The following is a 22154-nucleotide window of genomic DNA, read 5'->3' as shown; positions in this document are numbered from 1 at the left end:
TTCTTCTTCGTGGCCAAGAAGGATGGAGGGCTGCGGCCATGTATCGATTACCGGACTCTTAATCAAGGAACCATCAAATTCAGGTACCCACTTCCTCTCGTCCCTGCGGCCCTTGAACAACTTAGGACGGCCAGGATTTTCACCAAGTTGGACCTCCGTATTTCAAAATTTCATCCACGAGGTACTCCGGGAGTTTTTACATCGCTTCGTCATAGTCTACATCGACGATATCTTGATCTACTCCCGGAGTGAGGCCGAACACCGCCACCACGTTGCGGAGGTCCTTCAAAGACTTCGGGAGCACCAGCTATATCTCAAGGCCGAGAAATGCTCATTTCATCTGCAATCTGTCCAGTTCCTCGGGTACGTCATAGATCAGCAAGGTGTTCGCATGGACGAGGGGAAGGTATCAGCAGTCGTCTCCTGGCCAGAACCCACCACCGTCAAAGAACTCCAGAGATTCCTCGGCTTTGCAAATTTCTACAGTCGTTTTATCAAGAACTACAGCCTAATCACTGCCCCTCTAACCAACCTGCTGAAGGGAAAACCTCGGACCTTCCAATGGACCCCTGAATCTGCCGCAGCCTTCCAGTCCCTCAAGGCCTCTTTCACACAAGCTCCACTTCTGACACACCCGGATCCAGATCTCCCGTTCGTGGTCGAAGTGGACGCATCCACTACTGGCGTCGGAGCTGTCTTGTCGCAACATCACGGTACACCTCCATTACTCCACCCATGCGCCTACTTCTCGCAGAAGCTCAGCCCAGCGGAGAGAAACTATGACATCGGCAACCGCGAGTTACTGGCCATCAAGCTCGCCCTGGAGGAATGGCGGCATTGGGTGGAGGGAGCTCAACACCCGTTCCAGGTAATCACGGACCACAAAAACTTACAGTATCTCCGAGACGCCAAAAGGCTCTGTCCAAGGCAAGCATGTTGGGCCTTATTCTTTTCCCGTTTCCATTTCAAGATAACCTACCGTCCAGGCTCCAAAAATGTCCGTGCAGATGCTCTCTCTCGAATCCACGATACTCAAGAGTCTCCTGAAACATCCACTCCGATACTTCCAAGGAACATCATCGTCTCCCCCATAAACTGGTCCAGTCCTCCAGCCGCCGCCACTCCAGCAGCCAGATCTCCACCGGGCTGTCCACCAGGCCGCCAATTCATCCCTCGAGAACAACGGGTAGATCTTATCCACTCGACGCACACATCCCTGAGCACTGGACATCCAGGGGCCAACAACACCCTCTCGCTGCTTTCAGAGCGCTTCTGGTGGCCTGACATGGCAAGGGATGTGAGGCGATATGTCCGAGGCTGCAAGGAATGTGCCATCTCCAAGAGTCCACGTCACCTACCTGCAGGAGAGCTCCATCCCTTGCCCGTCCCGAACCGTCCCTGGTCACACCTAGGAGTGGACTTCATGACGGATCTTCCCCCTTCCGATGGAAACACTTGTATCCTAGTCATTGTGGACCGGTTTTCCAAGTTCTGTCGACTTCTGCCTCTGAGGGGTCTCCCTACTGCCCTGGAGACCGCGGAAAAACTATTCAACCATGTATTCAGGTACTATGGTATCCCTGAAGATATAGTATCGGATAGAGGACCCCAGTTCATCTCCAGAGTTTGGAAGGCATTTTTTCAGCTCCTAGGTGTGACCGTAAGCCTCGTCGGGATACCACCCTCAGACCAACGGACAAACCGAGAGAAAAATCCAGGAGGTGGGACGGTTCCTTCGGACGTTCTGTCATGGTCACCAGGACTCCTGGAGCCAGTTTCTGGGTTGGGCAGAGTACGCCCAGAATTCACTGCGGCAACCAACCACAGGACTCACACCATTCCAGTGCGTCCTTGGCTACCAACCGCCACTCTTCCCCTGGAATGGTGAACCATCACAGGTGCCCGGAGTGGATCACTGGTTCCGGGAGAGCGAGAGAGTCTGGGACGAGGCTCATCACCATCTCCAAAGGGCAGTGCGCAGGAACAAGATCGTCGCAGATCGCAGGAGGATTCCAGGTCCCACGTATGCTCCTGGTCAGAAGGTCTGGCTCTCCACCAGAGACATTCGCCTGCGCCTGCCCTCGAAGAAACTGAGTCCCAGGATTGTTGGCCCCTTCACCATCATGGAACAGGTCAACCCCGTCACTTACAAACTCCAGCTCCCACCTCAATACCGGATTCACCCCACATTCCACGTCTCACTCCTGAAACCCTTTCACTCTTCAGTTCTTCCCTCCACAGAACCTGGCCACGAAGAGGAACCCCCTCCCCCCTTGATCCTGGAGGAAGATTCCATCTATTCCGTTCGTGAGATCCTGCAGTCCCGACGTCGCGGTGGCACTCTGGAGTACCTAGTGGACTAGGAAGGATATGGACCAGAAGAGAGATCGTGGGTACCCAGAGGTGACATTCTAGACCCTGTCCTTCTGGAAGATTTCCACAACACCCATCCGGACTTTCCAGCACCTCGGGGACGAGGTAGACCACCGCGACGTCGGAGATATCGGCCCTCAGGAGCGGGCCCTGGGGAGGGGGGTAATGTCACGGATTGGCCAGGTTCTTCCACCTCCCTCACTCAGCGATCACTCTCACCAGAATACTAATCACACGCACCTGTCAGCAATCAACCACAGCATTCAAAAGCACACCTCACACAGCCATCAGTGTCCAGGCATCTGTAGATTACATCACTGCAGGATGGTGACCAGGGACTTTTTGCCTGTTATGAGTCACTGAATTACTCGCTCAATAGATTAACAAATTATTACTACGCATAACAAAGTATTTCAAATAGCTCCAGCCAGTCAGTCTTTCCTCTTGTTTGTTTTAGGTACACAACTGAGTATTGTGTAATGTTTGTTCCGTTTCTGTGAACTGTCCACATCACATTATTATTATATGGGAATCAATTCCATACTGACTAATTTTATGCTGTTCTTTTCATTCTACTTTTTCCACAATGTTCCATGTTCATCTCAAAGGAGAGAAAGCATAGGAAGACTTGATTTTAGTGTTGATTTTGTACTTTCCTTCTAGTCAGGAACAGATACACTCTTAAAAATAAAGGCTCTTTATTGGCATCGAAGGTTCCATGAATAACCTTGAGCATCCATGGAACATTTTAAATGCAAAAAAGGTTTTTAAGGTCTTTAAAATGTTCTTCAATATGGTTCTTTTAAGAACTGTTCACTGAAAGGTTCTTTGGGGAACCAAAAATGGTTCTATGGCATCACTGCAAAAAACCCTTTTAGAAGCTTTATTTTTAAGAGTGTACTGCTGGTTAGCAATGACTCAGGCTGTCATATAACGAAGAAAATAGAAAAAAATAGTTTCAACTCAAAATAATTTGTTACCCCGCTGACTTAAAGATTTTATTTTAGTTGACTAAACTATTCCAGTTGTCACTTAAATTAACATTTAGTAACATAACATTAAGTTGACTGAACTAAAAATTAAGTCAGCTGGGTAACAAATTTTAAGTTGAAACAACTTTTTGAAACAATTTGTTTTTTTACAGTGAAGTTACACAGATTACTTAAGTTAAAGTAATGAATTACGTTTTAATACATAAATGTCCGAGTTACTTTTTGAATTAAGGCCAGTTGGTGTTATGGGTAGACGTGCTGGACGGAACGAGACGAGAGACAAGATTAACAATAAACACTATTTTTAATATATACTTAGAGATACAGGCAGGAACATCCACACACGCAACATAATCAATGAATAAAGACCGACAGAGTGCTAAAGACAGAGACAGACTTATAAAGGGTGACAAATGATTAAACACAGATGACGGTGATTACACAAACGAGGACTAAACCAAATGATCACAATGACAGGGGGAGACAATGGGAGAAACCAAATGTGAAATGTGACATTACGCCCCCCTCCGAATAGGCGCGTCCTCGCGCCGTAGAAAGAACAAACAAAAACAGATGAGAGGGGCAACAAAACAAAAGAGTCACTGGAGGAGGCTTTGGCGGAGGACGCAATACCAGGAGGGGGACCAAAACAAAAGTCCAGGTGGCAGAGCAGACAGTCCAAGGGGGCGACGACGGAGGGAGGAGCCAGGGAGGACACAGGAGGGACCCGCAGCAGGAGGAAATAAGCAGGACCCAGACCGCAGCCACGATGACAGCCCACGGAGGAGCCATGGTGGAGAACGGGCTGACGACTCCATGTGGCCGACCGACAGAGGCGGAGCAGCTGGCAGAGGAGGAGCCCGAGGTGCAGACGGAGAGCCGAAGATCCAGGGTGACGCCGAGGATCCGGAGGGCCAAGGCGGAACTGGAGGCTCTGGTGGCCGAGGCGGAGTTCCGGAGGTCCGCGGCAGAGCCGGAGCGACAGAGGATGGAGGCTGTGCCTGAGGGAGGGAGGAGTCCGCAGGAGCCAGTGGGACGGCGTGACGAGGCACAGCCGGAGGAGCAGAGTCCTGAGGGGACGGAGGGACGACGACTGACCAGGGCGGAGCCGGAGAGATGATGGAGCCCGGTGGAGCTGGTGGACCGACGGGCAACGATGTAGACGAGGGCGTTGAGAGCCGTGGTGGAGCTGCGGGGTCAGAGGGCCGAGGCGGAGTCCTGGACTCAGAGACTGGATGCGGAGCAGAGGGATCCTCCAGCCGAGACGCCGATGGAAGCTGGCAGCCTCGCGGTGAGCCCACTGCACAGGTGTTGGGCTGAGGGTGAGCTGAGGGGCTGTCAGGGGACAGCGGCGGCCAGACAGGCATGGATGTGGATGACAGAGGGTGGGTGGGAATTCCAGGCAGACAGGAAGATCAGGACAGAAGGATATTTCCGAAAAGTCAATAAGATCCCCAGAATGTAGTCCAAGCTCACCCTCAGTGGTGGTGCAGTGGGCAGGGCTCTCTATCGCCCTCTCTTGCGACACGTCATACTCCACCGTCGCGGATGTTGTAGTCGGCTCTCACACCTGGTCAGATGGGTCAGGCTCTGGCTCTGTCGCTCTCGGCTCTGGCTCCCCATCTGCGGTGGGCTCGGACTCCCACTCCGCTTGTTGGGGTGATGGTTGGCTGGGTTCTGGGTCTGGAGTGGGGCTGACGTCCTCCTCGACGATGTCGATAGTCCATGACGATCCACAGGACTTCAGCACCCACTCGATGTACTCCGGCAGGCTCTCTTGAGGACCCTCCCCGGATAGCAGCGCCTTGGTGGTGGTACTCAGTCCGATGAAATAGAACTTGCTGAGGCTGCTATGCGGGAAGTGGGAATGTTCTGCCAGGAAGAGGAACTCACGTGTATGTCCTCAAGAGAGCGTTCCCCCTGCCTCAGGAGGATGAGACGAACAGTAGGGTCCATAATACAAAATCAAAAAATAAAACACTGAGAAAAAAACGGGAAAATAAACGCAGGGAAAGGTGCCGGAATAAAACTGTTTCGGTCAGTCTTTTCTGTTATGGGTAGACGTGCTGGACGGAATGAGACGAGAGACAAGATTAACAATAAACACTATTTTTAATATATACTTAGAGATACAGGCAGGAACAGGCACACACGCAACATAATCAATGAATAAAGACCGACAGAGTGCTAAAGACAGAGACAGACTTATAAAGGGTGACAAATGATTAAACACAGGTGACGGTGATTACACAAACGAGGACTAAACCAAATGATCACAAAATGACAGGGGGAGACAATGGGAGAAACCAAAGATCAAAAACAGACGTGAAATGTGACAGTTGGTGTGAAAGGACTTTTACATTTGCCAAAAAATTTTTTTTTTTAATTAAAAACAAACAAGCAAGCCCAGCGTAGATTTAAAAAAGTAATATAAAAGTAACGTAAAGCCTTACTTTCCATAAAAAGTAACTAAGAATGCAATAAGTTACTGTTTTAAGGAGTAACACAATATTGTAATACATTACTTTTAAAAGCAACTTTTCACAACACTGATCCCAGATGTATGATTTTCTTTCTTCAGATGAACACAAAGATATTAAAAGAGAAAAAAGAAATCTGTCTCTGTGAGACCAAATAATGAGAGAATATTCATTTTGAGGTGGACTGTCTCTTTAACACTAGATTTACTAAACCTGCGCAAATTTGCGTAAAATCCCTGGACCTAACACCTACAAGCACCCTGCTGAGATTTCCACAGGCCTTTTGTCCTCCTGCTTTTGTTGTGCAAATACACCCATTACCTGTGAGGCCTGGCACATTTGCATTTTTTTACTCAGAGTAACTCAGATCCAAGGCAGGCCAAACCTCTGTGTGTAACAAACCTTTAGAATTGCCTGACGTATTTATACAAAAGACACACATTCACAATATATGGATACACAAGTCTGTTTTATTTTTATACATATGTACATACTTTTTTTTTATACATACATATTTATTTTATATAAGTGTTTCAAACTTTGCAGAGTTTGCAGACCCAGTGTCCATTGTCCCTGCATTTGGCACAGGTGAATTTTTTACATGTTGCACAGGAATACCTGCTGCGATTCCTGTTGCAGCTCTCTTGCACCTGGCACTGTGTTGTCTGTACAGTCCCTGGCACAGCAGCTTCAGCAGCCTGCCTCTGTGCCAATATTTCCTTCTGTTGCATGAATCGGCAACGAAGTTCCTTTGCTAGAAGACTCAGAAACAATCTTCTTTTGCCTGTCCACCCAGTACATGCCTTGTACAAAATGTAGGCATTCACTGCCGCTAGGTCCAGCATATTGTAAAAAACTGCTACTGGCCACCTGCGTGTTGCTGCTCTTACCGAATACATCCGTGCCATTTGGTCCAACACGTCTACACCACACTGTAAAAGTAGAGAGAGAGAGAGAGAGTCATGAGTATATGTGCTTTTTTCTATAGGTCTGTATAGTACACATCAGAAAACATTGTAGTACTGGTGTAAAATTATACACAAATTCACATACCTTCATGTGGTTATAGTCTGTTATCGTGTTGGGTTTCCTCTTTCTGCCATCACCGATCGTCACGTTTTGGTGCATGGAACTTAGAACACACACAGTCTTCTTTTTTTTAGGGGCATAAATTGTCAAGGAGACACTGCCACTTCTAAGCACTGAAGTGGAGAATACCTCTCGCTGTGCAGTGTCTTTTGCTAGTTGAGGAAGTTCACGTCGGACTTTATTCATCGTGCCCAGTAGCGTTGTTTGACGCTGCAGCAGTCTGTGCGCCAGTGACAGTGAAGTAAAGAAATTGTCCGTTGTGACATTTCTCCCTTTATCCAAAAATGGCTCCATCAGATTCATGACCACATTCTCTGCCAGCCTCTCTCCCTTCTGACGACTGGGGTCCTTTCCCAAGTAAGGAGATGCCTTGCAAACATATTTGGTCTCCAAATCCGTGGCCATCCAGAACTTGATCCCAAATTTCTTGATCCCAAATTTGTCTGGCTTGGTTGCAATATACTGTGTGAATGGACAACGTACCTTGGTAGGGAACAGCTGTTCATCTATGGTCATGTGTTCTCCTGGAGTGAAACTCTCAGCACAGTTCTTGTTGAAGCGTGTCCAGATGTCGGAGATCGCAGCAAATTTGTCTGTCTTCACCCGTTCTGCCCGCGTGTCCTTGTCATCAAATCGAAGGTGTTGCATAATTGAAATGAATCTATCTCGGGGCATTGTCTCTTTGATTACAGGCACCAGAAAGCTTTCTGACCAGCAATCCACAATGGCACCAACGGGACACATGATTGCTCTTACAAACAGAATTGAAATGAATGCCATCAGTTCATGAATTGCCAAATTCCAGTCTGGCTCTGTTCTGCGGGCTTGGTGGACCGTGCACTCCCTGATGGTCTGCAGCATTCCCACGTCTAACAGACAAAGGAAGCTTTGGAGCACGCTTGTAATTTTACGCTGTCGGAAGATAAACAAATAGAGAATGGTAAATTTACATGAACCTCACTCTAAATGGGTTTATATAAATATCATATGTACTATGGTAATGACAAACCTTAGCAGACTCTGTGGGTCCAGCTTGCGCAGTGAAGCATGAGTGATTTGCTACTGCGCTGGGTATTCCAATGTCCTCCTCTGCCCACACAGTGCCGTCTTTTGCCGTCTGAGTCTTACAGGGCTTCCCAGTACTACGGCGCATCTTCCGTGGAGGCGTGTTGTGGTTTTGTTCCGTCTCCTTTTCTGATTCTTCTGAGTCAGAGGCCTGCTGGACAAATGAAATCTCTCCTCCATCAGAGTCAGCTTCGTCCATTTCCTGAAGCCAGGCCAAAGCCTGTTGTGCGGAGAGGTTCTTCCTGCATGGCAGTGATACGGAGTCCATCCTGATGTGTGTTCTCAAAAATGCGAAGAAGAAATGAATCTCCCACCTGAGTTGGTCAGCTTTTGCCACTCCCTTACATACACAGTCACAATAGATAGAATCACACCTTTTGGCCACCTCTACAGCATTCATATGTTGTGAAAAGCCGGCCTATTTGCAGTACAGTGTCTGCCATACTGCCATCAATGCCATGGCAATGGAATGCTGCCAAAGTGCCAATTGCCCTCCCATTGAAATTGGTTGCCCCTTGATTACAGTATTGGCCTATCATCATTTGCGATGTCATTGGAACACTGCAAAAAGTGCCAATTGCCCTCTGATTGCCCTCTGAGTTGCACTGTCCACATTTCTGCAGTGACAATGCAGATGTTCCACTTGTGGGACTAATATAGACAGATCAGAGGTGAACCAGGAACTGAGGGGCAGCTTTTTTTATGGTTGTTGTTTTTTTTTTTTTTTTTTGCTATTTTTTTACATGAACAGGCAGAGGACAGAGCATATGAAAGCTGGAGCGATCACACAAAAAGAAAATTTGCTTTTGGTGTTATAATTCAGTGATGTGTTATAATTCTGTATGTGTACGAACATGTTTGCACACATTTTTTTATAAATAAAACAGTTGTGTTCCCATATAATGTGAATATGTGTCTTTAATATTTGCAGGTCAGTCAATGTGTTGAATATTTTTTATAGATATGGCAGGCATTTTTGAAGGTTTCCATGTCACACAGAGGTTTGGCCTGCCTTGAGTTACACTGAGTAAAAAAATGCCAATGTGCCAGGCCTCACAGGTAAATGGGTGTGTTTGCACAACAAAAGCAGGAGGACAATCGAGCTGAAGAAGTGTGAAAATCTCAGCAGGGGTGATTCACACCTCAGGACTTTCACCAAAAAATAAAAAAGTCAGTAATTCTAGTGTTAAGTTGAATGTTCAAGTGGGAAGACCCATCTAGAAGACTTGGAATAATGTCTTTTAGAGACATTTCACCCACTCAACCTCTAGACATGAGGAAGACCTTGGATACCCTTACGAAAAAGAAGTTTATTCAAGTGTGCTATTAGTATACTTCTTTTAAACTAAAAATAGGAAAGTATACTTTCAGTCTACTTTTTATGTGCTTCTTAGAAATGTGCTTTATATACTTCTCAAAAATACTTGACTTATGCTTATACAGAAAAAGTCTAAACATATTTGAGCTATACTTTTGCTCTGAAAATCTGTGTTTTCATTGTTATACGCTAAGAGCGCTGTTACACATCTTCCTTACAGAATTTCCAAAACACAAGTGAAGAAGAAACCAAAACAACGGATGCTTCCACATGTAATCTAACACAATCATCAGACATAAAACAGCATCAAAACCATAGATATGGAAAACTGTGTAACGTTATGAAATAAAATGTCGACCCATGAAGAGATAATAATGACTGTCTAGCTTTGGGGTGTTGATCAACTCCATCTATGTTTTGATTATCATCAATAGTCTTTTTGTTCAAAATGTTGTTTATTTGTTTATTCATTTTAATTCATGAAACTTACCCACATTCAAGTGTTTATTAAAAAAAATGCATGAAGCTAGAATAAAATGTGTTTGTTTACAAGTAGATACCCTGGTCTTTCTTTTGATGTTTTGTATGTTCAGATATTCATATCACAAAATATATACAAATTAATACCTAAATAGGGACATAGTAGTATAATTAAAGTATGATGTAAAGTTCACTTAAAGAAAACTTTCGAGTATACTTGTAGTAGTTTACTGAGACTATACTTCAAAATGTACTAAAAATGCATAAAAAAGTATTTAATTAGTAAACTATCAGTATACCTATAGCACTTTTAGTGTACTTGCAGTACAAACTGAAAACATAGATGTAAACTAGTTGTGTACTCAAAGTTTACTACTGTTATACTTAAAGTATACTTCTATATACAAGAAAGTGGGACAATTTAGTCACAATGAGTATTGAAATAGCACACTTCAAAGCATACTATTAGTACACTGTTATTTGTTTACTTACTACATAAAGTATACTTAAACATATACTTGAACCTTACTTAAGTATACTTAATAAAATAAACTTGAAGTATACTTCTTTTTGGTAAGGGTAGGTTTGTGCTTCTGCCATACCATTATTATACGCCAGAGGGCACTATCATCTTGACATCTTTTTCATTGTGTAACTCATGATTCATTTACATATTTTGTTTTATGTTGAATTATAGAAAACGTTCACCTTTTTTATAATAAATACTTAAATACTTTGCTTTGATATTCTCGAGTAGCCTTCCCTGCAAGCACCTCAGAGCATTTTCTCTGCTATTCTTTAAAGTTTAATGGTCTACACCTCACTGACCTCCCTGAAAGTAAGGGTATTGCATATTGAGAGGCCTGCAGGGCAGTTACATTGACTGTAAAAGCCTTGCCAGTAATAACAAGCCGAAATATTCAGTATGTTCAACTCAGAGGAGTGTAATTACATCAGTTGGGTTAGAAATGAGATGAAAGAAAAGTCTAGAAATACAAGTGTCACTTTTCTGCTGCTTATTTTTGTATTCTTTTTTCCTAGATGACTGTAATGCAAACCATGTTTCTGCTGCTGATGAAAAGGTGAGACTGTAATGAGACTATTTTGGTATTATGGTACATTCTTGCACTCCTCATCCTCCAACACACCTCATGTCTTCATAACACATGTGCAGCTGATTCAGTCCATGGGTGTGGCGATCTACCGCGCTTTGGACTGGGGACTGGATGACAGCGAGGAGCGGGAACTGAGCCCTCAGCTCGAGCAGCTCATTGAGTTTATGGTCGGTGGTCCGGACAGCAGAGAAGCCAAACACTGCGGCAACAATGCCGCTAAAGACGAGGGCTACAGTGGCCAAGATGAGGATGAGGAAGAGGATGAAGAAGGCACAGTGCATGGCTTTCATACTGTTCAGCAGGTGATGGGGCTTTGTGCCCGCAGACTGGCGAATCCAGCGCTGGCACCTGAGCATTACCAGGCCGTGTGTCGAGCGCTTTTTCTGGAGACCCTTGAGCTGCAGACCTTCCTCAGCAGGATAAGAGACGCCAAAGAGGTGAGGACGAACTTTCTAGTTAATAAATGCATCTTTTATAAAATTACTAAAAACTATGTAAGGTCTGAAAATACAACCAAGGTTTAAAAGCATCAAAATTCAGGAGTCATTGAGAAACCAGTGAACCAGTGAAAAAAAACAAACAAACAAACAAACAAAAAAAAAAACAGAGGGGTTTTTAGATGCAAAATAATGAATTTATTTTTGTATTAATTTTAATTGATTTTTTAATAAAAGATTATGAACTGGGATAATGTGCATTGAAGAACAATCACAATGAAACTAGAAGCTTGTACCGTATCAAGAAAATAAAACAGATAATTTTTTTCATGTTTACTTTTGCCAGCTTCTCACTAGAACAGCTCTGGAAATCTATAAACATACAGTGCCCTCCACGAATATTGGCACCCTTGGTAAATATGAGCAATGGTGGATGTGAAAATAAATCTGCGTAATTTATCCTTTTGATCTTTCATTCAAAAAATTCACAAAATTCTAACCTGTCATTGAAGTAAAACAATAGAAACTGAGGGGTGAAATCTCATTATGAAATAAATGTTTTTCTCTAGTTCACGCTGGCCACTATTATTGGCACCCAATTATTGCAACGTCCTTTTCCCAAGATAACAGTTCTGAGTTTTCTCCAACAATGTCTAATGAGTTTGGAGAACACCTGACAAGAGATCAGAGACCATTGCTTCAAACAGAATCTCTCTAGATTCTCCAGAATCTCTCTCTTCCCAGCTTCACGTTGGTGCTTCTTCTCTTCAGTTTCTATACAGGGTTCATGTCAGGAAACTGGGACGGCCATAGAAGCTTCATTCTGTGCTCAGTGACACAATTTTGTGTTGATTTTGATGTTTGTTTTGGATCATCTGACCATAGAAGCCATAGAAGTGAATATGCTGGAGTTTGTTTTTGGATGAGCCAGGAGGATTGTTTCTTGAAACCCTCTTGAACAACATGTGGTGATGTAGGGGCTGTTTGATCATTTTATTTTAGGCTTTCTGACCCCAAGACTCAACAATCCTCTGCAATTCTCCAACTGTGATCCTTGGAGAGTCTTTGGCCACTCAAACTCTCCTCCTTATCGTGTATCAGGATGATATAGACACACATCCTCTTCTAGGCAGATTTGTAACATCTTTAGTTGATTGTATCTTCTTAATTATTGCCCTGATGGTGGGAATGGGGATTTTCAATGCTTTAGCTCTTTTCTTACAGCCACTTTCTATTTTGTGAAGCTCAACAAACTGGTTCTGCACATCAGAACTAAATTCTTTGGTTTTACTTCTTGTGATGGATGATTAAGGGAATTTGGCTTTTGTGTTCCTCATATTTATAATCCTGTGAAACAGAAAGTCATGGCTGGACAATTTTATACTCCTAGCCACCCTGGTGTGCTAAAAAAATGTAATATTAATGGGAATATACTTTAGAGATATTTTACTTACACAAATTTCTAGGGGTGCCAATAATTGTGGTCAACGTGAACTAGAGAAAAACATTTATTTCATAATGAGATTTCCCCCCATTTTCCATCGTTTTACTTCAATGAAAGGTTAGAATTTTGTGAATTTTTCGAATGAAAGATGTAAAGGATGCAGACTCCAGTGTCTTATGTCGGTGGAATCCTTGGCTCACGCCAGACAAAACGCATGCCTCAGATTCGATCGTGAGTCTGGCAAAATTTTTGTATTTTTTTAAATACCTACTTCTGCGAACTAGTCCTAGGTTTTTGCCCATTCTGAAACAAACCAGAAACCAGGAAGACTCACTGGAGAGTGAATATAAATAATTATATAAATTATATTATATATAAATTATATACCGTCGCAAAGGGAGGCCAAAACGTTTGAAGGGGGCAGGGCCACTTTTAGTAAAATGCCTATAACTCCTGAACGAAAGGTGGCACTATAAGAGGGAAAAAACATAAAAATGGCTATAACTATGCAACCATTTGTCCTATCGCTGTGCACTGTGCAATTGTCTATAAGGACATTTCCGTATCTCAAAAAACATGGCTATTGTCCGATGAAGTTTGAGCACCCATTAAACAAGGTTAACGGAGGTCAATCAGAACAAAACTTTAACTGATGGCCCTAAAGGTCTGTGAGATATTTGAAAGAAGTTGGCCACTGGGGGCGATATTGCATTTTTTAAAGGCCGTAAATGATTGTACATTGTGCGTTTTTTACACATACCCGCAATGTTCATATCATATGATATACCTCCTCATTCTGGAAAACTTTGCCTCTAGAACCTTGAGAAGTAAAAAACCTACTGTCTGCCATACAATTATCTGGACTCTCTAGGTAAATAATTATCAAAAAGGTTGAAATGTACCCTTTGGGAAGCTATAACAGGTATGTTTGGAAAAGGGGCCTGTCCGAATTTGCCCCAAATCCTATAAAGCCTAAAGGAAAACTCAAAACTTCACGAAGTTGAGCACATGCAACAGGTGATTGGACCACAGCTGGCTCTATATCAGTCATAAACGTTACAAAAACATAACATTTCTGTGGTAAATTACCTGGATTTACTCAAAATGCTTTTTTAAATCATTGATTTAGGTTAGGATTTGTCTTTCTTATATGTGCTTAAATGCCTTAAAGCGCATGAACCCCAGCAATCACTGCTTGCAATTGTAATTTTAAAATTACAATATGACTATGCATTTCTGCATTTACATCGGCAGCATAGGATCTGAATAGGTAAAGTTGTGTGCTTGTATCGGTGAAGCTCTAAACAGAACATTCATATACCTATTCATATGCCACAGTTGTACTCTTGTGCAAAGAAAAGAGTGTGCAAAAGTCCAAGAAACAATTCTCTTGGAATTATAACAAAGTACTTTACATGTGAGTGTTTTTGACTCAGAAACTCAGTTTTGAGCTTTGTATCAACAAAAGGAGCAGTTCAGGAGCCTATTAAATGTAAAATGTTTTAATGTGGGTAAATTAAATATCTTTGATAGCGTTAGATGGCCACTTGATGTCTAGTAATGTCTAGTAATACTAGCCAGTAGAGATCCCTTGACTGGGAGTACGGATGGTGTAATTTGTGCCCAGGCAGCATGGATATTTTGTTTATTGTTGGATGATTTCCCCATAAAATTAATTAAACATACAAAATCCACCTTGCAGGCAATCACGTAATCACCTGCAGTGTTGAGGAAAGTTACTTTTAAAAGTCCATTTTTTTCATCTGGCCATTTGGCAACAATAAAAACAAACTTTCATTGTTGCCAAATGTAAAAGCCCTTTTATACCAAAAGTGAAATAATAAGCTTCAGACTGAAGGAAATGTAAATTCACTTCTATATTGGATCATTGAAGGTCAGCAGTGAAGACACAGGTTGATAAAATGGGATTATATGCATAAAGTCATGGTGCTTGCAATGCGTTAGCCTCAACAGTAGTCACCTGTCAAGAAAAGTTCTGACTTCTTCAATTTAGTTTAGAGTTCAGAAATGTCATGAATGGATCCAACTGCAATGTATAAGCATTTCCTACCAACACTAAGATTAAAGTTAGAGTTTATGGGTTTATAAAACCTTTAGGATGAAACCTTGAAACCCTAGAACCAGTGAAGCCTTTAGAATCGACTATAGGCCGGGATTTGCTTTAACCAGTTAGGGAAAAAAATCATACTTTTATGTCACATAAAACCCATTTTCCATAGTTTGTGTGGGAATTTAAGATTCTGTTTTCATAAGTATCAGTTTTCCTGTAGATGCTGAAGAAGATCAGGACGGAGGAACCGCAGGAGGACAATTCCACCACTGAGCTCGATGCTCTTCAACACACTGACTGGGTAAAACTGCTTTATCAGAGCTGTAGCTGAAATTGTAGTAATATTTGTCTTTGTGATGTTCATCTGTATGAGCTAATGTAATGATTAAGACTGTGTTTTTGTTTTTGGTGGTTCAGGCTCGGCTGTGGGTGCAGCTGATGAAGGAGTTGAGGCAGGGCGTGAAGCTCAAGAAGGTGGAGGAGCAGCCGTTTAACCCTCTGCCCACAGAGTTCAGCCTCACGCCCTTTGAGATGCTCATGCAAGACATTCGCTCACGCAAATATAAACTGCGCAAAGTTGTGGTGAGTGCATTCTAGCTACACTCACTCAAGGCACTGAAATGGCACTGTGGTGCTGTAGTAAGCACATTTTGAGTGGTTTATCTCCCACTTAATCTTGTCCTAACCCGTTAAGTCGACTATATGTGTGAGATTATGGCTTTGGAAAGATTTTCAGCTGATGCAGCATGACAGTGATTAGCCATTGCCTTTATATTTGATAGTAACTGTAATATTATGACTCTGTGTCTCTTTATCTATTGCAGGTGGATGGAAATATTTCCACGTGTGTGAAACGAAACGCTCATGAGCTGATCTTGGACTTTATCAGATCAAGACCCCCACTTAAACCAGTTAGTTGCTCACAATATTTTATAACTAATGTGCAGTAACCACATGTCATAACCATAAACAGCACTATACATACACTGTAAAAAAAAATCCGTAAAATTTACGGTAAAAAACTGGCAGCTGTGGTTGCCAGAATTTTACCGTAAAAAATACGGTAGCAATGTTTTACATTTTAAGGTTTTCACTTAAATTTACAGGTAAATACCGTAACTTCATACTAAAAACCGTAACTCATATAATGGTAATGTACCAACTTTTTGAAGAACTGAAATCTGTTTTGTACCTTTGTAATACAATGATAACCACCAAAAGCAGGTGGTGATGACAACATCACATGATGAACCAAAGCCCATCGCACAGAGGTTTTAAATGACAACATATATAGAAGGTGCACAGTGTCATTCACACAAACACTAAACACCATCATGGTAACACACATAAAACTTAAATAATGCAAAAAACATTAATTTGACAACATTAGATGTAACATAAAACACTAATGTACAAAACCGCCAAGAAAAAAAATTAAGATGAAGTTATATCAACAAAAAATATAAATAAAATGAAATACAGGGAATTCTGGGAATGTCAATTTACGGTTATTCACTGTAAATGTTACGTTTCTTTTTCACTTCCAAAAACGGTATACTACCGTAAAATTAAATGCAATGTCCAACACAGTTTTTCACCGTATATAGAAGGGGAACTTACCGTTAACGATTTCACAGATTTTTACTGTAGCATTTTTACAGTTTTTTACCGTTAAATTCACTGTCATTTTTTACAGTGTAATGTGCAACCATGTATACACTGCAGAAAAAGCTTTTCTTACTTAGATTTTTTGTCTTGTTTCCAGCCAAAACATCAAAAAATTCTTAAATCAAGAAGGATTTTCTAGACCATTAAAAATTATTTTCTTGTTTTCAGAAAAAAAACTAGTCAAAGATTTTGAGTTTTTGCTTAGAGCAAGCAAAATAATATGCCAATGGGGTGAGCAAAAAAAATCTTATTTCAAACCGAAAACAAGATTATTTTCAAAACAAGACAATAATTTTTACTCGTCTAGAAAATCCTTCTTGTTTTAAGACTTTTTTTTTGATATTTTGGCTGGAAACAAGTAAGAAAAGCATACATTTTCCAGTCAGAACTACGACAAGCAGCAGGATGGTTTGTTTGTCATTTCGTTTCTGTTTTTGCGGTGTTGCACTAACACTGTTCATCATGAAATCTCAGCAATCATTCCACTCCACATAACAATGACCACCCACTTTTCAACAGCCTTGGTTTCAGAAAAAAAATATTTCCTATTCATTTTCTGTATGGACATTTAAAAAACTTCAATTAACAATTCTATTCCATGTACTAAACCAACCAGATTTGAGATGACCGTAACATTACAAACGTTAATTTAAAGCAGAACAGTATATTGCAAACTAATATTAAAATCCTGAGTACTTAAAGCAATGAACTGCTTATACCATGAAGCATTGCAAATGAATGTGATTAAATCAAAAAATAAAAGTACATATGACTAAATTATTGACAAAATGTCAGTAATATATACAAATATAGTGAGAAGATAGTGTAAGGACACTGATTTGATTCTGTTACTTCAGTTCTTGTGCCATGTGACCTCTCTGATTGGTTATTCAAATTCAGATTGCTTTATACACATGACAAAATGAAGTACTTATCGGCAAAACATTACAATGAATTTACTGATTAATCTCTCTTCAAACACACTAAAAAATGCTGGGTTAAAAACAACCAAACTTGGGTTATTTGGCAACCCAGTGCTGGGTAAATATTGGACAGAACACATGCTGGTGTATTTTGACGTAGCGTTTGGGTTAAATGTTTTAAGCTCAACTACTTTTAAAAAATTATTATATTGCTGGCTTAAAAGGGGCTGGAAATTAAAAATCACACACAGAATTTTAGAGGTACCCATGGATAAAAATATAAAACAAATTAAATTTATTTGGGTGATTACAGCATAGTTTACAGTATTGCATACCATTACACTTGTTTAACAATCACTTTAGAAATAAAAAAGAAAATAAAAAAAAATGGTAGGTTTATTTGAACAGTGAGAGACAGAACAACAAAAACAAATCCAGAAAAACGCATTTCAAAAACGTTACGAATTGATTTGCATTTTAATGAGTGAAATAAGTATTTGATCCCCTATCAATCGGCAAGATTTCTGGCTCCCAGGTGACTTTTATACAGGTATTGAGCTGAGATTAGGAACAATCTCTTAAAGGGATTGCTCCTAATCTCAGTTTGTTACTTGTATAAAAGACACCTGTCCACAAAAGCAATCAATCAATCAGATTTCAAACTCTCCACCATGGCCAAGACCAAAGAGCTGTCCAAGGATGTCAGGGACAAGATTGTAGACCTACACAAGGCTGGAATTGGCTACAAGACCATCGCCAAGCAGCTTGGTGAGAAGGTGACAACAGTTGGTGCGATTATTCGCAAACGAAAGAAACACTAAATAACTGTCAATCTCCCTCGGTCTGGGGCTTCATGCAAGATCTCACCTCGTGGAGTTTTAATGATCATGAGAACGGTGAGGAATCAGCACAGAACTACACAGGAGGATCAATGATCTCAAGGCAGCTAGGAACATAGTCACCAAGAAAACAATTGGTAACACACTACGCCATGAAGGACTGAAATCCTGCAGTGCCCAAGGTCTCCTTCTCAAGAAAGCAGATGTACATGCCTGTCTGAAGTTTGCCAATGAACATCTGAATGATTCAGAGGAGAACTGGGTGAAAGTGTTGTGGTCAGATGAGACCAAAATCAAGCTCTTTGGCATCAACTCAACTGGCCGTGTTTGGAGGAGGAGGAATGCTGCCTATGACCCCAAGAACACCATCACCACCGTCAAACATGGAGGTGAAGACATTATGCTTTGGGGGTGTTTTTCTGCTAAGGGGACAGGACAACTGCAGTGCATCAAAGGGACGATGGATGGGGTCATGCACCGTCAGGGCCAGGGCATTAAAAAATTGGGTCGTGGATGGGTATTCCAGCATGACAATGACCCAAAACACACGGCCAAGGCAACAAAGGAGTGGCTCAAGAAGAAGCACATTAAGGTCCTGGAGTGGCCAAGCCAGTCTCCAGACCTTAATCCCATAGACACTCTGTGGAGGAAGCTGAAGGTTCGAGTTGCCAAATGTCAGCCTCGAAACCTTAATGACTTGTAGAGGATCTGCAAAAAGGAGTGGGACAAAATCCCTCCTGAGATGTGTGCAAACCTGGTGGCCAACTACAAGAAACCCCTGTGACTGCCAACAAGGGTTTTTCCACCAAGCACTAAGTCATGTTTTGCAAAGGGGTCAAATATTTATTTCACTCATTAAAATGCAAATTAATAACTTTTTTGAAATGCGTTTTTCTGGATTTTTTTGTTGTGTCTCTCACTGTTAAAACAAACCTACCATTAAAATTATATGCAAACCGACTTGTTGCAGTGTGTGGCGTATGGTCTGAGCACTGACAAGCTGACCTTCTACTTCTGCAACTTTTAAAGCAATGTTGGCAGCACTCGTGTCTGTTTTTTGAAGCCAGGTTCTGCACCTGACGCACAGAACGAGTGCTCAACTTTGTTGATCGACCCTTGCGAGGCCTGTTCCGAATGGAACCCATCTTGGAAAGCCTCTGTATGACCCTGACCACTGTAGCATAACTCGGTTTCAGGGTGTTACTGAACCTCTAATAGCGTTGGCCATCTTTGTGGAGAGCAACAATCCTAATTCTCAAATCCTCAGAGAGTTCTTTGCCATGAGATGCCATGTTGAACATCCAGTGGTCAGTATGAGAGAATTGTACTTAAAGCACCTAATTTTAACTGCTCTAATACAAGATACACAACTTTGTATGGTCCTGTCAAGCAGACAAAAACATAAACATGATGACTTTTGTTGCCAGGTATTTTGACAATAATGGCTGTATGTTGAGTTATTTTCAGGGGACAGTAAATCTATACTGCTATACAAGCTGCACATTGACTACTCTAAAATATAAGTTTCATTTCTATAGTATGGTCCCTTGAGAAGATTTAGAAGATTATTTACAAGTACACGGCATCAAATGCTATTTTTAACCTAGTACATTGTAGTAAAGACACTGCATTTTTGCTTTCAGTTATGACAGACAAACTATGTATTACGTAATGCAGAGAATACAGTGTTTCCCAGAGAGCATACTCTTTTGGTTTTAAGCCTGTCCTGACGTCTGCAGGTGTCCGAACGCAGCCTGCCTCCTCCACCTCAGCGGCAGCAGTCGCTGCACGATCGAGTCCTGGCCGAAATCAAACAAGATCACAAACTTAAACCTGTGGAGCCGTCCAGTTCAAAGAGATGTATGTTAACCACATGCTACAGCAAAACCCTATAACTATGCTACAGCTCTTTAGCTCTCTACTTGTGTGTCAGATTACTCACAGCAATGTTTTGTCACTCTCCAGCATTTGGCTCGTTACCATGTCTGGCACACACCTGCCAATGTGACATCAAATCAACTTCCTGCATTGACCTGTCAGTCGCAGGAGCAGGGTCCCGCCCAGCGTCTCGCATACGTGTTCTTCTAAAAGCTCCGACACTGGCAGAAATGGAGGAGATGAATATATTTGAGGTGAGAGATTTCAGTGATCTTGCTCGTGCACCAGTCTTGAAGAAGATTTCCCAAATGAAAAACTTTAAGTTGACTTAAGTTGACCTCTTTGAGTTTTACAAGTAGATCTCTGAACTTGTGTTGTTTGTGAAGGATGAGGACTCTCCAGACGGTATGGATATCAGGCGGGTGGAGAGCTCTCCTACACCTCTGAAGAGAGATCGTTCCTTCTCCGAACACGACCTGGATGAGCTCAGAGGAGACGTGATGTCTGAATCACCGCAGTTCACAGGCGTCAGTCTCCTGAGAGGAGAGAGACCTCGATCACACACGCTGACAGGTGTCGGACCACCACACATCTATCAAGGTGAGACCTGGACCAACACCTGTAAGACCTAATGGATGCTGCTCAGAAAGAAAACTGTGTGCTTAAAGAAAAGTCAAATAAATTACTAAAAAAAAAAAAAAAAATTGTACTGACCTGAATAAAACATCAAAGAATCAAAGACATTTACATAAAGTCCACAAGAGAAAAAATAAATAAAGTTGAATTTATAAAAATTACCCTGTTCAAAAGTTTACATAAACTCGAATTTTAATACTTTGTTGTTACCTGAATGATCCACAGCAGTTTTTTTTTTTGCTTGCTTGTTTGTTTGTTTTTTGTTTAGTGATAGTTGTTCATGAGTCCTTTGTTTGTCCTGAAAAATTAAACTGTCTGCTGTTCTTCAGAAAAATCCTTCATGTCCCACAAATTCTTTGGTTTTCCAGCATTTTTGTGGATCTGAACCCTTTCCAACAATGACTATGATATTACTTCAAGTAAATGACCTGCTGGGACTTTTGTGAACACTGTTGTATGAAAAAAAAAAAAAAGCAATTCTGTTTTTTAACCAGTTCATAGAAATTATTCATTTGCACAAACCGATTTTCTAAAATGAACTAGTAGCTGCAAAGCCACACTATGTTAAAAACATGAGGTATTGTCACAGTAAAACAACATTGCTACTTTTTAGCTAGTTACTTCTGAGGCCCGGTACATTCTCTGTGTTCTTACATTACAAACTCCAATTCAAAATGCAATAAAAGTATGTTTTGCATTTTCATTGTTGATACAAGGGGTGATGCACTGACATTAGCATCTTCTTTTCAGTTTTCACTCTCAGGTCAGCTACTGTCAAAGCAGGTTTAAATTGTATCTGTGCTTACATACTTGAGGTGCTAAAGAAAAGAAATGCAAAAGAAATCATGTGTAAAAATTGACCTGTGGTATCTTTACTTGTTAGCCAGATTATCTCTTGGTAAGTGGTTCTTGGCCAAAATTAGCTGTAATGTAGACCTCACCATATGCCATAAGACAGAGGTCTGGCTAAACAAGACATGAAAACCTCATACTCTCTCTCTCCTTAGTCATACTAAGTAGTACTTATATCCTCTTATCACATCATTATATTTGTCTCTGGGAGGACAACGCCAACACATTTATCCATTATGTCACTACATTTGTCTAGCCAAATATTTTTCTCCACCTAAATTAACTCAAAACCAAGTCACGTTGACATGACAATAGGCAATAGATAAGATCAGATAAAAATAAACATGGGGCTGTGGTTTTATACCCTTTGAGCAGAAACCGCAGATCTTAGCAATCTTTAAATATCACTTTGCAAATACCAGCTCTTGGAAAAGAACACTTAGTACCGAGACAAACGAGAAGACAAATTTAGCAAAACATCCTTATATATATAA

General features: G+C 41.6%; 1 protein-coding gene across 1 annotated transcript in view; it reads left to right on the top strand.

The window, feature by feature from the left end:
- The window catches only part of spire2 (spire-type actin nucleation factor 2), a 50150-nt gene that overhangs the window by 9919 nt on the left and 18077 nt on the right, over window positions 1–22154 (top strand). Inside the window, exons 2-9 of the mRNA XM_073832291.1 lie at window positions 10839–10879; window positions 10972–11349; window positions 15085–15165; window positions 15282–15446; window positions 15689–15775; window positions 20034–20154; window positions 20260–20426; window positions 20559–20772. Of these exons, the coding sequence (XP_073688392.1) occupies window positions 10839–10879; window positions 10972–11349; window positions 15085–15165; window positions 15282–15446; window positions 15689–15775; window positions 20034–20154; window positions 20260–20426; window positions 20559–20772 (1254 nt within the window). The remainder of the gene's footprint in view (window positions 1–10838; window positions 10880–10971; window positions 11350–15084; window positions 15166–15281; window positions 15447–15688; window positions 15776–20033; window positions 20155–20259; window positions 20427–20558; window positions 20773–22154) is intronic.

The sequence above is a fragment of the Garra rufa genome, chromosome 25, assembly GCF_049309525.1.
Source record: "Garra rufa chromosome 25, GarRuf1.0, whole genome shotgun sequence".
Classification (NCBI taxonomy): Eukaryota; Metazoa; Chordata; class Actinopteri; order Cypriniformes; family Cyprinidae; genus Garra; species Garra rufa.
This window is presented reverse-complemented; position numbering and strand designations above follow the sequence as displayed.